We start from the raw sequence: 18,525 nt of genomic DNA on the forward strand, positions 1-18,525 counted from the left end.
TTTCAAAAATCCAAAATTATAAATGACCACCTGGTCAGGGACGTACTGCCATTTTTGAGAGGCGAGAGGGGAGGATTAAGCCATTATATATAGGGCACTAAAGAAACCTGTAGGGGTGCTGTGAGTCCTGACCAGGTAGGAGAACAGCTAGGAAACAGTTAGCTAGGGATGTATCAGAGTATAGATAGCTGTCCAGAGGATGAAAAAATATATAAAAAGTTCAAATATCCTCATAGGTACTAAAAAAAAAAAAAAAAACTCCTTAGCTCGCTGAACAAGATTACTATAGCAGATATCAGAAAACCACAGTTCTATTTGTTTATAGAAATCATGACTTGATTTTTAGACAAGTTGGTAGGCTACTGAGTTTCGATTTCTCATGTATAAAATGAGAGATACAGATTAAACCAGTAATTTTCAAAACCTACTCTGTGGACCCTGGGATTTCCTAGAAGTGCCTCTCAGGCTTCCATGGAAGCTTTCTGGGGTGAGAGACAAAGAAAGGGAAGATTAAACAGAGACTATATTTAAAGGCTATCATTTCATCAAACTCTACCTAAAAAAGAAAAAAATCAAGATTTGATTTGATAAATGGGCTTTACTATTTTTTTAAAAAGGTTAAGAAAACCACAGTACGTGAACAAAAATTAATGATACAAAGTAGGGTTCTGAAAAATCAAACATGAGATTAAGTTCAGGATACATATAGTACAAGTGCAGGTACTAGAGTAGATAATAAGACATGGTTTCAGACCTCAAGGAACACAAGTTGTTCCAACATAAGTTGTAGTCCCTTCTTATAAACAACTAAATTAACTCACAATTTTCTGAACCACAAACTTTACTCACTAAAACCACATTTCTAACTTCTGCCAGTATACCAAATTTTACTAAAATTTGATATAAAAAAGGCAAATGATAACCAGTGACAATTACCAGTCCTCATATTCATTAGAGTATGACACATAGAGCAAACTTGAATTGCATCTTGATTATAACAGGGACTGCATTTACAGGAGATAAATGCATCTGAAAATACTCTGTCAACTATGTATGCGGCATATATTTGAGTTATAATAACATTAATCTTAAGAAAACCATTCAATGACTTCTAAAAGAATTATTGTTTCATAAATTCAAAGTACCTTGTAGACAGTATCTATGAAGCGTAAGTCATTCTTTGCTATGAGCTCTACATTGGAGTCCACCAGAAGTTCTGCTACATAAGGTGAATATGAGGTAAGGGAATAGCTGATGATGGGCAGAGAGGCTGCTGTGTCTCCCTTTACCAAACTGTTAGGAAAAACAGAAAAAAGATTTTTAATAAGCTTAATGCCACGAAGTTGGATAATCAGGGAAATAAAAGAAATGCTGTCAAAAACTCATAATTTAACACAATAGCCATAATAATTAGGTGATGCACAAGACCCTTTAGATTCCATCCCCTACTCTAAACCAGTGTAGGCAAATTAACTATGAAACAAAAACTCTTTAGTACCAACAGTCTATTTACCACAGTATTTATTGATTTTCCAAAGCTTAGCCTTACTCGATCTAGTCCATTTTCTCCTACTAATAAAGCAAATGTACGGTCTTACAGTACACAAGTAGGCTTTATGGTTTTGCAAACACTTCTCACATTACCTCACTTGCTCTTTATCACAAAGCTGCAAAGGGAAAATATTAGGAATTCTAAGTTACAGATGAGGAAAACAGGGCTGGAAAAGCTATCAACTGTGACCAGGCTGACCAGTTTACTATCTTGCCCTGACATCAGGCCCATTTGGAATCTACCTTATTAGCTTACGCTAATTCCTCCAGCCCAGAAAGGTATCCTACTCTTCTGTTATCTGTCATTTATTCTTTGTGCATCATCAGTCAAATCTCAAGCCTCCCATGAAGCCATCTTTCTGATCACAAGGATCTCTCTCAGAACGACTCCCCAGGTGTTCAGGATCTGACACCTGATGCTCTGCCTTGTACTGTTGTCTAACTGTCTCCACACACAGATCTTGTTTCTCAAGAAGTGCCTTCACTGATTCTCTCACAAGGCACAGAAAGTATTTGTTCAACTGATGCGATAATGTACTTAGAACATTTGTTTTCCATAAAATTCAAACACATACATAAATCTCCCCATCCCTGCCCAATTTTTTTCAATAAGGCAGAGAACAAATATGATAAGATTATATTTTGTTTTCTGCAGGACAAACATAAATTGTTTCTCTTTTATGTTCGTGGGTAAAATTATAATTTACCCAATGAAAAAACTGCTCTAGCAACCTTGTCTCTCTGTAAGACAGTTCAAAACAGGAACTGAAAAAGTACTTTTTTAGAGCAAAATGTGTCCATTTTATCCACATTATGAATAGAAAACAGTCAGGTCTGCATTTAATACCTCTTAAGTTAAACAATCTCAAAAATCTTGGTTACCTAGTCTCTAAGGACTTAGACTAGAAACAGTAAGAGAAACAGACATTATAAATTGACAGACCAACACGAAAAACAGCAGATGTCAGGAAAAAATTTTAAAATGGCAAAAAGTATACAGAATCAAAATACGCGGAGTGTGTATCTGTACGTGTATGTGTGCGTGTCGGATCGGGGAGCGCAACCTGAAGCAGCAGCAAGTAGCACTAGCCGTCTCAATAAACCCTGCAGACATCACTGTCTTATAAGATAATCTAAACTTGCTCTTAATGATACTCTTGGGTCAATAAGAAAATCAAATGTTTGAATGCTGTATTCAGAAGACAGGAGAATCATCAGTATATTTTAGAATTATTCCTATCCAAAATGTCTGTTAAAATGTTAATACTTAAAGTGGGAAGAAGAAAACTTGGCTACTCAAACTGACTGAGCCCCTGCCAGTCTGGATAGTAGAGATTTCCCTGTTTTGAGGAACCAGTATATGACTGGTACACACTGTGGGAGCAGACTAGGGAATGCCTTCTGCTTCTCACATATGATGCTCGTAATAACAGTCATCAGAGCTAAACCTTCCCTAGTCTCCTCAGTATCCGTTCACTCGCAGCCTTCTCTTGGTTAGCTTTCCCTAGTTTACAAGACTATCTAGGATTCTACTGCATTAAACCAACCCAGTTTCCCTCACTTCTTGAACATATGCCTAATCTGGACTTGTCCCTCGACACGGTCATTGAATAAATGTCTAATTAGCTTCTAAGATGTGCCAGGCAGTTCTAGATGTGGGGGGCTGCAGTGAACTAAACAAAACGCCCCAGATGTCAGGCTGCATTCTAGTGGGGGGAAACATTTAACCAGTCAGCCATCCCAGGGAGGAAGAAAAAGAGGTATTAAACGATAAGAGGATGATGGGAGTACCGTATTAGGTTGGCAGAATTAGAGAAGAAATGTACCTTGTGACATTCTACAAAGGCGAGTAAGTCACATTTGGAAAGTGGAAACTAAAGCTAAAGGTTTAAGTGAGATAGCTTAATAACAATCTTCAAGCATGGTATAAATTGTCATAAGAAATCTATTAACTAGAATCTCCCAAATCAAAAAGGAATACCACCTAGCTAAGTGTGCGAGGGTGGTAAATTACAGAACTAATGAAATCCATTACACTTCCGTGAGATTAAACGTTGTACAGAGACCACACCTGATTCTAACAATATTGTGCTTCTACTTCTAAAAGTTGTTTTAAATCTCCTGAGTTGGAATTTTTCATTAATTCCTACTTAGAAACAAACTCCTAACTGCTTTCTAAAGATCTCTTAGTCATTTCAAGGAAAAAATTTAAAGGACCCAGATAAAATCTAGATTTTTATTTAGATACTCCCCTCATGTCAAGCATTACCTCACATCATTACTGAAAATAATACAAAGAAGTTTGATATTGTAGCTCACCCTACACAATCCACCTCTCTAGGATAATTTAGCGAGCGAAGCACTTGTTCTAGGTTCCGTAAGCTTCTTTTTAAGTCACCTGTTGCCATTATTTAACATTTGATTCAGCTCCAGCTTTGGAAATTATCTAATTTTTCACCTAAAAAAAAAAAAAATCCATGAAACACTGCTCAACTCTTTGTATCTTTGAAGCTTCTCTAATATCTTTTGTTCAATCTCATACACACTTACCATATTTATCTTAGCTATTTCTCCCCTAATTCATCTTCCCTACTGGTGTAGTACTGTCTTGTATCTTCCATATATTCCTGAATGTCAGGTGTACTTTTCCCCCTCAATATTTTTTCACTAAAAAAATAAGTTTGCCTTATGTTCATCTTCTAACAGTGTGTCTGATATTATATGACACGCTCCCAAATACTTAATGGTACAACAAAGTACAATTTGGGAAGACATATCACCCTAAAATAATCTCCACCAATGAGTATTGTGGATGCTTATAAAGGGTACATAATAAAAATCAGTAAGAAATGGAGACTAAGAAATTTAGCACAGATTTGGTCAGTATTCCCAGGGTTCTGAACTTACATAGTTGTAAATCAGATCGTTTGCTTAAAAAATAAAAATAGATAAGTTAAAACAAATTCAGAATTCAGCTGGTTAAATATGGAAGCTGGTTAAATGCATGTTACCTTCATTCCCTTTTCTAAACACCACTAAAATGAAAGTAAATGATTAGAAACCATATATACTCATCAGGGTAAAGAAAACTAGAGGGGATTCCACATGACAAAGGATGTGTCAACAAAATTCTGGAAGATGGAAAACGGATGGATGGGTGATAACCAACCTAGCAGAGCAAAGGTAGGTCAATCCCATCCTCCTGTTTAGAAGGAAGCCAACAACAGCAACAGGTTCAGAAATGAGGGGACCTGATACTTCTGAAAGGCTGAAGGGTAAGGCCATGGCCTTGAAATAAGAACGATTATTTGGAAGTCCGTATAAGAAGGTGCTAAACCCTAGATTTTTACTTTCCCTCTGCTTCCCCTCCCACCCCCAACCCCCAGACACATATAACTTGCTCAGCTATAGGCAACTACCTCTGATTCCCCAGGTTTAGCAATGAGTTTTTAGAAAATATCAGCACAACCCATAAAAAAATTGACTTGGAATTCATTAAGATTAAACTTCTGTTCTACAAAATACACTGTTAAGAAAATGAAAAGACAGGCTGCAGACAGAATATTTATAAAACACGTACTGGATAAAAGACTTGTTTCCAAAGTATACAAAGAATTCTTAAATGTAAGAGTAAGAAAACAAACAACCCAATTTAAAAATGGGCAATATCTGAAAATCTCATTAAAGAAGATACACAGATGGCAAATAAGCATATAAGATGCTCAACATCAAATGTCTTTAAGTAATTACAAATTTAAAAAATGATACCACTGCATATCTATCACAATGGTTAGAATCCAAAAAACTGACAGTACCAAATACTAATGAGCATACGGAGCAACAGGAACTCTCATTTTTGGTGGGTGGGAACGCGAATCACATAGCCATTTTGGAAGACAGTTTGGCAGACTCTTACAAGGCTAAACACCATACAATCAGCAATCGTGCTTAGAGTTATTTACCCAAGTGACTTGAAAATTTAATGCACATACAAGATCCTGCACGCGAATGTTTACAGCAGCTCTGCTCCTAATCACCCAAAACTGTAAGCAGTCAGGATGTCCTTCAATAGCCAAATGAGTTTAAAAAGTTAACACATCCATACAACAGGACATTATTCAGCAATAAAGAAAGAGCTATGAAGCCACAAAAAGACATGAATGAACCTTAATGCATATTGCTAAGTAAAAGGAACCAGTCTGAAAAGGGTACATATTGTTTGGTTTCCATTTTATGATACTCTGGAAAAGGCAAAACTGTAGAGACAATAAAAACTACAGAGATCACGGCTGCAAGGATTCAGAGGTAAGAGGGAGGGTCACATACAGGTAATGTGCAAAGCTACCTCACAGAGCGGGTGGATGGAAAAGCTGCTAAGTAACTTTGGGAATGAGTGGAGCCTGTGAGACTAAAGGCAAAATGAGCTGCACAGAAACACTGTACTCCAGTGTATAAAGTTGTTTCCCATGTACATATGAGTTAATTCCACATATATGCTGGAATTGAACAATTAAGCAAATGGATGGCTAACTAGTAGAAGCCAGGATTCGCACTGCTGGAGTGAGAATTTACAGATAAGCAAGGGGAGAGGACTGGAATGAGCCACGCCTCATGGTTTAGTTAGACATGCAAGTATGAACTCATGTTTAGCTTAATATAGATGCAGAATATGTGTAATGCTGGACTCCTGGAGAAATGGCCAATTCTAGGACTGGGTCAGGAAATATGAGATGAGCCTGAGGCATTATATAATTCTAGAAAGTAAGAAATTACACACAAAACAAACAAACCAATCCCACACGTATGTCATAGGGACACAGGAACCAAATGAAGCAGCTTCCAGTGGTCAAAGCTGAAACAATTTGAACAGCAAAAACAACAAAATCAGGCATTTGATAAAATTCAACATTTAGGATATAATTCTTCGTATGTTAGGAATAGAAGGGAACTGCCTGCAGTTATCTGCAGGATATCTACAAAAAATTTACTGCAAACATCATATGTAAAGGTGAAATATTGAAAGCTTTCTTCCTGAGACTGGGAAAAGGCAAGCTTATCCACGCTCACCATTTCTATTCAATACTGTACTAGAGGTCTTAGACAGTACAAAAATACAAGAAAAAGAAATAAAAGGAATAAAGACTAAAAAGGAAGAAATAAAAATGTCATTAGTCACAGACAACATAATTGCATTTGAAAAAATCCAAAAGAAATCAAATGGATTTAGCACGGCTGCTGGATAGCAGGCCAATATACAAGTATCAATTGTATTTCTCTGTACTACCCAAATAATTTCTAAATTATGTTTAAATATGTTAAAAAATATATGTGTAAATAATTCACTAGCCTCCAATATCATAAACATGTGAATATGTCTAAAACGGATCTGTAAGACCTCAAAACAAAAAAACCAGAAAACTTCATTGAGATAAATTAAAGAAGCCCTAAATAAGAGGTCTACATCTTGAGCAAGGATTTAAAGACTCAGTAAGTCGATCCATAATTCAATGTATTCCCTCCATGCCATCCCTCCCCAAAACTCCCTGCAGTTTTTTAAAGGTGGAAATTGACAAGCTGATTCCAAAATTTGCATAGATATGCAAAAGATAAACAATAAATAACACAATGCTGAAGAAGATCAAAATTGGAAAATTCAACCACTGGACAATGAGATTCATTATAAACTTAAATTTAGAATTATTGAAAATATCTGCAAACAGAACAATGGAATGGAATAACGTACAGAAATAGACCATGCATACAATGACACTAGACTTATGACAAAGTTGATGCAGAGTAACCCTGGAAAATGGATGCTCTTTTTCAAGAAATGGTACTGTGTCAACTGAATATCCAAATGGGATAAATAAATCCTGACCCCCTGATGTAAAGGGTACCTCACATCCTTCACAATTAATTCCAGGTTTGTTGTTGAAGATCTACATGTAAAATGTAAGACAAATAGGCTTTCTGGAGATCACAGAGTAGAATATCTTTATGATCTTCAGGCAGAAAAAGATTTCTTGTCTTATAACTGATAAAATGAACCACATTAAACTTACTAACTTCTGTTCATCAAAAGATACCCTTAAGAGAGTGGAAAGAAAAGCCACTGAGTGGAAGTTGATACTGTTAATATATACAACCAACAAAAAGATTCATAGCTAAAAGAAAATCCTACAAAGTAATAAGAAAAAGAAAGACAACTCAATAGAAAAATGATAAAGAGATCTGAACAGGAACTTTACAAAAGAGTAAATGTGAAAAGATACGCAACCTCATTAATCATTAGGAAATCACAAAGTAAATCCAAAATGTGAGGTTGCAGAGCATTTGAAATGGTGTGAAAGGGTAAATTAGTAAAATTACTTTGGGAAACTTATTAGTGATACCTACTAACATACTCAGGGCCCATGAAACAGGAATATGATGCCAATGAATACAAATAACAGAATACGTGTGTACATTTATGTGCACCAAAAGACATGAACAATATTTGGGATTTTAAATTAAATGGTTCATTTTTTTAAATCTCAAAGAAAATGATACCATGGAATTATATTTTTAAATGACTCATTTTATTGCATGGTGTAGGGCTTTCACTAGATTCTCAAAGGAGGTTATTCCCAAGGGAGCTTCCTAAACTAAACAGGTAAATAAATGGTTAAGGACTTTTGCTATAAAGAGACAAGGGGCTTCTAAACTGTAAGTCAATCAGCCAGTGAGGCAAAGCTCAATAACACACTTAAAAATAGCTAGTATTTGTAACTGTCCATGGACACTTCATAGAAGGAGAATAATATAAAACAATACCTTGAGTATTGAATTCTCTGGGAATGAAGCTCCTCTAAAATGAGTTCACTGACATTAAAAACAAAACAGAACAACACATAAATCAGGTGAGTAGAGTTAGTACGGTCATTTCCCCCTAGTCAACATCCCGGCAGCTGCCTAGGATACAAATCACCTTCTTACACACCTTCCCTATATCTACACATAACCAGAGGTAGGCTAGCAATTTGCAAAATCCTAAATTTAGTAAGCTTTCTATTTTAAGCCACTGGCCACCCAGCTCTGTACCCTTTCCTCCTCGTAAAGAACATAGAATCTTCCTGTTCCCAGCTTCCTCTCCTTTATCAACACGGTAAAGAACACGTTATTGAATATACTTTTAAATGCTCACGTGTGGGTTTTAGTCAATATTTTTCAGCCAACCAATTACTTCAACTAAACACATTTTTAGGCAGAGGGAATTTCAAGTAGTGTCAAATGGGAGGGAACTAGAGAAAAGAGGAAGTGATCCTAAAAATTACATTCTACAATATACTGGCCAAGAAGGGTAAACCTTCTTTAACATCTTTTAGGATAACTGGGGGATTTATGTGCATATGGAAGCAGTTGAAGATGACTTCCCAGCCTTTATTTTCCTGGGAAAGACAAAGTGGGAACTAATCCGGTTGTTGAATGCAAAAAGATATATATTCTTGGGTGTTGCCCCTGGCCAATATAGTAGGTGTTAGCTCGTTTTAAGTTCCAGACCCACGTATTGTAACACAATTCTTCTAGGGGGACCTTTTCTCCTAAGACATTCTATAACTTTTATCTCTTCCCACAGACTTCCTTTAATCCTTTCAGATGTATGTTCCATCTTTGCGGTTCATGGAATTTTTGTTTCATTTAACACTTTATGGTATCTTTCCGTCCTTCCTTTCTCTGAAGTCCTGTAACATATACCAATGTCTCACTATTTCTACCTTTGGTAATGGAATTTCTGTCAACAAAGTATGTCCCTGGAACACATCCTCTTCAGTACCAGCAGAATAAATATTTTGAAGAAGAGTAAGATACAGGTACAGCTGGGATCTGTAGGTGAAGGAGATAAGTGATAAACAGGATAGAAAAAAACAAAGGGGTTAAAACATTTTTGAGTATTATAGAAAAAAATTACAGCTACTGCTCTACACTTTCACGAAAGGCTTTACTTTACTATTACAAAACTGAAAAAAACCCTAGAAATTAAGACATTAAAAAAAAGCTAATTTAGGACTTGTGCACATTTTAACATAGTAGTTTCAGACATGAAAAGTAACTTTTTAAGAAATTGCTTAACATTTTCGCTTTATAACCCTTATAAAAAGAAATTAAAAGACAAAAGCATATATCACTCAGCTTGTAGCACAGATTCAACCATTAAGATGGTCTCAATATTGCTTCCTAGCTTCCTCCAGAGAGTTCTCTGCTACTAGTTAGGTCTGCCCCACTGAATTTATTACAGGAGACATCGTGGAAATGGTATAAAATAGCATTTTTAAGATTTTTAATCTAGTTGAATCTCACTGTTGTTAGAGGTCATTAAATGATGCCTCCCAATGGAATGCCATTGAATTCAGTGATTTTTGTTCAGAATGAAGCAACTACACCGACTGGTGTAAAGATGACGGTCGATGGCTAAGAGTTTGTGACAGCTCATAACGCTAAATATTATCTATCAAAAACAGAGGAGAGGGCTTCCCTGGTGGCGCAGTGGTTGAGAGGCCGCCTGCCGATGCAGGGGACACGGGTTCGTGCCCCGGTCCGGGAGGATCCCACATGCCGCGGAGGGGCTGGGCCCGTGAGCCATGGCCGCTGAGCTTGCGCGTCCGGAGCCTGTGCTCCGCAACGGGAGAGGCCACAACAGTGAGAGGCCCGCGTACCGCAAAAAAAAAAAAAAAAAAAAAATAGAGGAGAAAATTGGGGAAAACGGGGAGTAAGGGTCAAGTATATAACTCTGTAGGATTGCTGTGTTCATATATAAAACCGTTAAAAGGTTTGTGGATACTTTTGGAAAAACAGTCTACTACAGCCCTAATTCCGGAATCCAAATTTCAAGATTGATTTTGTTTTTTACGGTAAGGGAAAAAGCTACAGTCCTGTAGGAAAGTGGAGAAACACTGAAACACTAGGGAAATGTAAAGCAAGGAAAACATCAACTATTCTCAGCTCTTGCTTCTCATCAGTATTTCCGAGAAGCCGGACTGCCCCTGAGCTCAGAGGCTCCAACAGCAGAAATCGGTCCGTCTAGGACTTCCCCCCCTAAGTTACAACCTGATCTGAGAAGATGAGCTCTTCCCATTTCTTCGTTATCAAAAGGATATCCCAGTCGGGTTCATGGGCAAGGTACGTCTAGCGCTCTCCTCCCCTGCACTTGATTTAAAAGGATGAAAAGGCAGCCCTGGTCACTCGCCCCAGCCGGGGCCTCGGTTAGGGCAGCGGAGAGAGGCGACCCCGGCCCATCCCGGGGCGCAGCCCCGCCTGCACCCCCGCGCTCACCCAGCAGCGGCCGAGCAAAGAACGGGCTCCAAAGGCCTCCGGACCCGCACAACGAGCAGAAGGGGTGGTAGCATGTGCAATCCCAGAGCGCCGGGAGCCCAGCCTCCAGCAACGACTCCCTGCGGCCCGACGCCGACGCCGGGACGCGCTTCTCCCGCCGACCGTTTGTATTCTGAGCAGCGGGTGGAAGCCCGCCACGCACCGCGGCAGGACCTTCCAAGCTGCCGGCTCCCCTGCGCTCCTGGATTCCCCGCTGCAGATTCCACAGCACGTTCGTACAGAGGCCTGGGAAGACTGACCCTGCCGAGAGTCTTTTCTACGTCCAGTCCGATCCCAAGGTGCAGATTCGAAGTCTGCCTGGTTCTGAGGCTCAGAGGGGCTCGGACTGCGAAGTGAGAGACCGGGACTCTGTGGCGAATCGTAGATCGAGGGGATAAAAATACTTCTTCTTGAAGCGCCCCCGAATACGACGTCACTTCCGGCAACAATAGGAAACGTCAAAACTCGGAGAGTCGGCCGCTCAGGCTGCTGCAGCCTGGGGCACGCTGAATTCGGAGGGATCAGGTGCTGTTTCTGGAATTCTCCCCGACCTCACCTCCACCAGCGTGAACAAATAAAGTTTGAACCGGCTTCTCCATGGCCTGGGCACCCCTTCCCGGCTGAGCCATTTTCTTTTTGGCTGAAAGCCCCCGCCCAGAGGCCGATTCGTCGCGGCGGCGGTGGGGAATCGCAGGTCGCTCAGGTAAGGGTGTCACCCTAGATATTTCAGAGTTCTTGCCTCTCTTCCCTGTACACCCCTACTTTTCTTCTCGGAAATGATGACCACCGGTGCTCCAGTTGGCAGAAACTTGCCAACCAGCGAGACTTTGGGGCCAATGGCTGTGCGAAGCACCTTGAGTGACAGCGGTGTTGGCTAATTAAAATGAGGAATCCGTGTCAGGAGGCGGGAGTAGGTGTGCTCCTTGTGTTCCTGGGTGACTGGGGACCCCTAGGTCAGCTTGGGACCCCAGGTAGGAACCGGCTTCACTCTGAAATAAAGCCGGGAAACAGCAGAGGTTACGCTCTTCTAAGCCCAGGTGTTGCTTTCCAAGTAGAATGTGTTTTTGGTGCATAGGCAGAGTTTTTGGCTCTTAACATACTTTTTACAGTAACGTGAATGCAAACACATCCAGTTAAGGTCACGATGGATTGCCAGTTGCTTCAGCTGTTAAACTTTGGTTATAAACTCGGCAGATTCTTAACTTGTCTCTTGCTTGTTTCTCTGTGACTAGGCTCTAGTTTCTTATATGGTGGGTGCTCACTTAATTATTATTAAAATTGGGTGAAATCACAAATGGATCCCAATCCTCAGTCGTTTAAGGGTTTTGTTTTGTTTTTAGGTTCTGTATGTATTTAGTAATTTAATAATTGAATCTACTTCTTTTAACAAGTGGAGTCTTTATTTTCAAGGATCCCAGGTATTTCCATATCAATAGATTATGACCTTTATTACTGCAAAGTGAAGCTAATTTATGTTTTCCATTTCAGCTTTCCATATATTTTTTTAATGTTGCAGCTGGTGACCATATTTCTGGGATAGGGAGAATTTTTACCCCCTAAGAAAATGGTTCACAAACTTGAGCAGATATCAGAATTAAGAATAAATTTTATTCTCTTTTCGGGTTGAGTAGGAAACTCGCCATTTTTATCCAGTTAACTTGACAGTTTGTCTGAGATACTGTATACAGTATGGCAGCTGACTTTCGCTCAAGTGAGCAATCCAAGAGAGAGCACCCAAGACTCTCTCTAGTCTTCTATAAGCTAATCTCAGAAGGGGCATTCCATCACTACTGCCATATTCTGTTGATAGGAGTCAATAAATCCAACTCAGTCACTGTGGAGAGGATTACACAAGGGCGTGAGTCCCAAGACGCAAGGGTCTATGGGAGCCATCTTAGAGGCGGCCTAACGCAGACACCCTGGCTAATAACTTTTAGGAGTTAATAGATAGAAATAACTGAGCAAAAATATGCCTGATTGTAATGAAATAGACAAACTTATACATGGATTTTATTTCTTGGAAAGTTGTTTTTTTTTTTTTTTCCTGGGGCGGGTCTTTTTTTTTCTACTAAATGCCTGAAGAGAGGCTTATTATTTTTCTTGGAAAGCTTTGCTTGAGGAATGACATGTGTGAGAGGAAGGTTTGTGTTTTTAAGGTGTACGTGAACAGAGCATATCACAACTGGAGACTGTGTATTCCTTACCCATTGCCATTTTATATGGTTGAAATGGTTTCAAAATAAACATGAGCGAAGATAGCTTTAAAGGTGGAAAGAAGTTAGGAAAGGCTAGAGGTAAGCCTTTCTAGTGTAGAAAGAATGTGGCAGTCTCTATGTTGGTATGAGAGCAAATAGGGGTGGGAGAGGTCTGTCTGAGAACAGAAATGTGTTTGTGTGTTTGTTTTTAAGCATTTTTAGATGTCAGGTACCACCTTCTTTCAGCATTACCTGGCCGCACATCACCAGCACAGCTTTTGTCAGTGAACCAAATGAGCTTATTGGAAATGAAAGGTACGGGCTTCCGGGTTTATTGTGACACTGTTTTGGCCTTGACCCACTGTAAAATTGCCTATGCTTCTTCCAGGTTTGAAAGATGTTGTCATCTTTTATACCTCAGGTGCTTAACGCCAGCCCGACTGTGTCAATCCTCAAATTGTAGATTTGGCTTTTAAATAGGTACTCCCTATCAGGTTAACATAGTTCATTTGTAGTAGATTACAACCAATTAACTAGTGCAGTTTTGGGCCCTTAGATGTCTGCTAAATTTAGTTTTGGCCCCTTAGATGTCTTCCAGATTTTAAACAGGTGCTTGCTAAAATAACACAGTTGAAATACTTCATTCACAAAATATCTTATGGTAATAACTAGATAAGCTAAACCATGCCTTGTAATTTATTACACTTATTATCAGTTTAATAGGGAATGTTTTGTGTGTTTATTGTGCTTAGAATTGCATAAATTAAAAGATAGTTATTTTCCTTATTTCACGATACAAAAACATGAATTACCAAGAAATTACCTTTTCTTTGATCACAAAGCATTGAAATTAGTCATTCAAATTTATGATTTTATCGTTCATTACTTAACCAACTGCTATGTATTGATACAACTCTCTTTTTTTCCGACATTTTGATTCAGATTTGGAAACTGAGGCTAATCCATTGGCTGACCTATGATAATGTGTCAAAATCATTAACATGAAGTCTATGAATTATACATCAACTCACGTTGCATTTCCATTGAATTATTTTACTTACTATTTTAAAACAACTTTAATGAAATACATCCACTTCTAGAAATTTATGTTCTCCATTTCTTTATTTTTTTCTCGTGGTTTTGTTTTACTGACATTTATTGACATAGATTATCCAGTGAAACTTGAATGAGTTTATATTCTATTTAGGGCAAGTGCTTTTGTGATGTAGATAGAGATGAGAAAAGATATTTGCTTTCAAGTTTAGGCTGTTTGGGAATTTAGCTCTGTGATCAGCAGTTTGTATGTATTCTGCAAGAGCAGATTGCAGGGGATTTCATAAGCTATTTGAAAGAAGGAACAAGATTTTAGCAAGTGAGCCATGCTTGGAGAGCCCCTATCTGCTCATCCTGAGCAGTGATTTGTAGAAGTCATGGTCATGGGGGGAAACAGATGGAAAGGACAGATGCTAAATACACATACACAGGCACACATACGTCCATCTCCGTCACCTCTTCCTTTTATTTTAATTTTTTAGGATTTTCTCATTTTTATAGGATCATAGAATTTTATAGCAAAAAGAGAACTTAGGGATCATCAAGTTCAAAACCCGCTTTTTACCGGTGAGGAAAGTGAGGCTTTGAGTATTGTGCCCTCTACTCACAACTAGTTGAAGGAACCTGAATCAAGCTCATGCTTTGTGTCAGTCTGTTTTCATTGTTAGATGTTTTCTCATCTCACTTCTGACTTTCCTGTTGGCTCCTGTCAATATTTATTTTATGTTAATACCTTGTCTTATTTGTGTAAAAGCAATTCAGTGAGAATTACAGTTTTTGTTTTGTTTTCCCATTTTTTTTTTATTATGGTGAAATATACATAACATAAAATTTGCCATCTTAGCTTTTTTTTTTTTGCGGTACGTGGGCCTCTCACTGTTGTGGCCTCTCCCGTTGCGGAGGGGCCCAGCCGCTCCTCGGCATGTGGGATCTTCCCGGACTGGGGCACGAACCCGTGTCCCCTGCATCGTCAGGCGGACTCTCAACCACTGAGCCACCAGGGAAGCCCCATCTTAGCCATTTTTAAGTGTACAGTTCAGTGGCATTAATAAACACATCGTTTTGTTTTTTAATTCCACAACTCTCATAGGAATGGCTTTGCAGTCAGTGAGCATGGAGTGTGGTGTGCCATGAGGAGGTAGGTTGGGATGTGCTGCCATGACCACTGCTGATTGCAGTTGGGTTGAGTAAAGAGTGCAGTTAAAGAATCAGTGTAATTAAAAATAATGCCAGTGAGAAATTTAATAAATTTATTTTATTTGAAAGTTAAAACAGACAGTGGAACATCTCTTGCAAAAGAAGCTGAAGAAATAAGTGAAATTAAATAAGCCCCCAATTCTCTGCTTTTTGGTTACATTTTAAATGACATCTTAATGTTTACATTTGTTTAGATGCCATTTGGTAACACTCATTACAGAATCAAAGAACAGGAAAAAACCTTCAGAAAACAAAGTAATATTGTAAATCTTTTTCGAATTAAAAAAAAAACCTACAATGGTATGCTTTTTAGTAGCAAAAACTGCTCTTGCAGGACCAGATCTTTAAATTTAATGACTGTTTTTTTAATTTGTTTTGTTTTTTTATGTTTTTAATGTACCCTGTGACCTCTTAGTACTTAGCTATTTCCCTTTTCTCCTGAAAAAGGCCTCCTTGTGGACTTACCCTTCCTTCATTTCTCTACAGTTGTTGCCTTTCAATGTTAGAAGTGTGATTGGTTATCAGGTTTTTTCTTTTCTTTTTTCCCCTCTACTCATCTGTTCTAAACTACTTTGGTGGTCTGCTCTTTTGGAAGTAGAGAAGTAAATGTTGGGCTGCCAATTTGGTTATATATGTATAAAATATTTTATCATAGAATCTCCCATGTTCTTATGCCTTTGAGTAATATCACATGATAACACTTAAAAAGGTTTTTAAAACCTAAAGTAACCAAAAATCTAGTTGTTACTTTCTCATTGGAAAAAAATTGAAAATCTCTTAAGAAGATATAAATGAGTGAATTTCCTCATCTTTAAGGCAATAGAATTTGCATGTTAGAGATAATTCTTTTGGTACACATTTTAGGTCTTTATCTGAGATAGGAAATTTCTTATTTGTAAACCCCACTATTTAGACACTTAAGAAATATTGAAAAAAACTAACCATTTATAATGAGTGTTTAAAGTAGCTCATTCATGTCACTCATAAAGTAGCCATTCATGTTAAACCCGTGATTTAACACTGCTTGCTCAGGAAGAGACTTTATGGAATCTCGTTTGCTTCAGACAGAAGTGTTTAAAGCAGAATGCTTTCCTGAGACCTCCAGGCTGCTTTGTGCTCTTCCCATCTTCCACTGCATGTCATCCATCCATCTAAATGGTGCATAATCCATTCTTTATTACATATGTTTGTTTCCACAGCATGTGCTATTTGAGTGCTTAGTGCCATAAAATTGCTAAAAGCAGTGGTACAGTGTGTTCTTTTAGAATAGTACTTTATTTGATGTTTAACTTGTTACATAGGGATGTTTTGATTAAAGCTGCTTAATATATTTTAAAGATAATTTTATATTAGATATACCAACAGGTATTAATAAAGTAATCTCTATTATTCTTTTGTGGAAATACTCTACTCTTTTGAAAAGAGAACAAGACATTACAATAACAGAAAAGTATTGTTCTCATAAACGTTAATAATTAACTTGATAGAGTTCTTGGTAATTAATCTAATCTATGCTGCGTCCTAAGTGGAAGTGCCTTTGTGCTATGTTACAACAGATTTGTTTAGACTACCACTGTATTTCTTTTTTAAAAAATGAGAAAAGTACATCCAAAATATGTCAGAAAAATATAGCTGTTTCTCAGATTTTCGCATTAGAAAAAAGGAAATGAGTCAGGGCGTACATACTGCTTTGCCAATATAAAAGATGCTTTTATATATGTTATCTCAGTTAAGGCGTATAGCAATCCTGTAAAATAGATAGGAGTGATTTCCCCTATTTTGTAGGTAACCGAAGATCAGAAACCTCGTTTGAAATATCTAAGGTCATACAGCGTATGGCATAACTGGAACTCCAACTTTAAATTCACTCTCCAAAATAGCAGTGTCAAGAAAACCTACACATTTCTCTCAAGCACACATCATAGAGCCCACATTCTCTAGTCTCAGCATAATAAAGCTAGATATTAATTTTAAAAACCAAAAGGCCTAAATACTTAGATTAAAAAATACAGACTTCTAAATTATCCAGTCAATGTGTAAAAAAAGTACTATTATTATTGTCGCTGTTATTTTCATAGAAACAAGGATATCTAAGTAGTAAGGAGATTAAACAACTTATTGATTTTTAAAATATTTTTACCAAATTGGATCATTATTCCCACAAATCAGAAATATTATAAAATTGGAATTGAAGCAATCCAAATTAAATCACATTAGTTTATGTACTTTGATTTTTAATGAGTAGTTAAACCAATTTTCTTTAATGTATTTTGCATTTATGCTGGGTTTTTTTTTATTAGACCGAGTAACAGGCACACATCAATCCTTTTGCATTTATACCGTTACTCAGTTATTGATACTTCCTAGGTAAATAGTCAAAACATTATTATAGATCTGTATCCTTAAGTATTCGTATTCCTTGATTCTGTCTTTTTTTAATCTATACAGTACATTCCACAAAGTCAGAGGTGATTCATAGGTCATAGATTTTTAATAATTAGTTGGGTATCCTTAAATCTAAAATAGTTACTATTTGTCATAGACACTAGACTTGCTGTGTCCTTGGTCACCTTCTTTAGAGTGTTTATTAGAATCTCTAGTTCTTTGAAAAACTATATTGTGGTATCATTTACATACCGTAAAATTCACCCATTTTAAGTGTACAATACTCTGTCCTTTTTTTTTCCAGTTAATTGTAGATACACATGCAGTTGCAAGAAATATACCAAGAGATCTCTTGTACACTTTGCCTAGTTTCCCTAGGCAGTGACATATTGCATAACTATTATATACTATCACAACCAGGATATTGACATTAATACATTGCGCCTATCTTATTCAGAATTCCCCAGTTTATTTTTGCTCAAATGTGTATCTGTGTGTATGAGATTCTGTGCAGATTCACATATCCAGCACCACAGTCAAGACACTGAACAGTTCAAACACCACCGGGATCCCTGGTGCTGCCCTTTTATAACTACACCCACCTCCCTCCTGGGTAATGATGCTGAACGTCTATCATGTGATTGTGTACCATTTGTATGTCCTCTTTGGCAAAATATCTGTTCATGTCTTATGTTCAATTTTTCTTTTTTAACATCTTTATTGGAGATAATTGCTTTACAATGGTATGTTAGTTTCTGCTGTATAACAAAGTGAATCAACTATACATATACATATA

The 18,525-nt window shown here is 37.7% G+C and overlaps 2 protein-coding genes across 10 annotated transcripts in view; one reads left to right on the plus strand and one right to left on the minus strand.

Annotated features, from left to right (window-relative positions):
* Positions 1-11,172, minus strand: part of CEP44 (centrosomal protein 44) — a 140,863-nt gene extending 129,691 nt beyond the window's left edge. For all 9 annotated transcript variants that reach the window (XR_009519944.2, XR_009519943.2, XM_060015277.2 and 6 more), the window contains exons 1-5: positions 10,861-11,172; positions 9,306-9,414; positions 8,365-8,412; positions 3,871-4,009; positions 1,146-1,293 (exon numbers count right to left, since the gene is read on the minus strand). Coding sequence is in view for 7 of the 9 variants with exons in the window: in XM_060015277.2 (XP_059871260.1) it covers positions 1,146-1,293; positions 3,871-3,959 (237 nt within the window). In the remaining 2 variants the exon portion in view is untranslated. The remainder of the gene's footprint in view (positions 1-1,145; positions 1,294-3,870; positions 4,010-8,364; positions 8,413-9,305; positions 9,415-10,860) is intronic.
* A 154-nt stretch (positions 11,173-11,326) lies between these two features.
* The window catches only part of FBXO8 (F-box protein 8), a 39,279-nt gene continuing 32,080 nt past the window's right edge, over positions 11,327-18,525 (plus strand). Inside the window, exon 1 of the mRNA XM_060015282.1 lies at positions 11,327-11,602. The gene's annotated coding sequence lies outside the window, so the exon portion shown is untranslated. The remainder of the gene's footprint in view (positions 11,603-18,525) is intronic.

The sequence above is a fragment of the Delphinus delphis genome, chromosome 6 (assembly GCF_949987515.2).
Source record: "Delphinus delphis chromosome 6, mDelDel1.2, whole genome shotgun sequence".
NCBI lineage: Eukaryota > Metazoa > Chordata > Mammalia > Artiodactyla > Delphinidae > Delphinus > Delphinus delphis.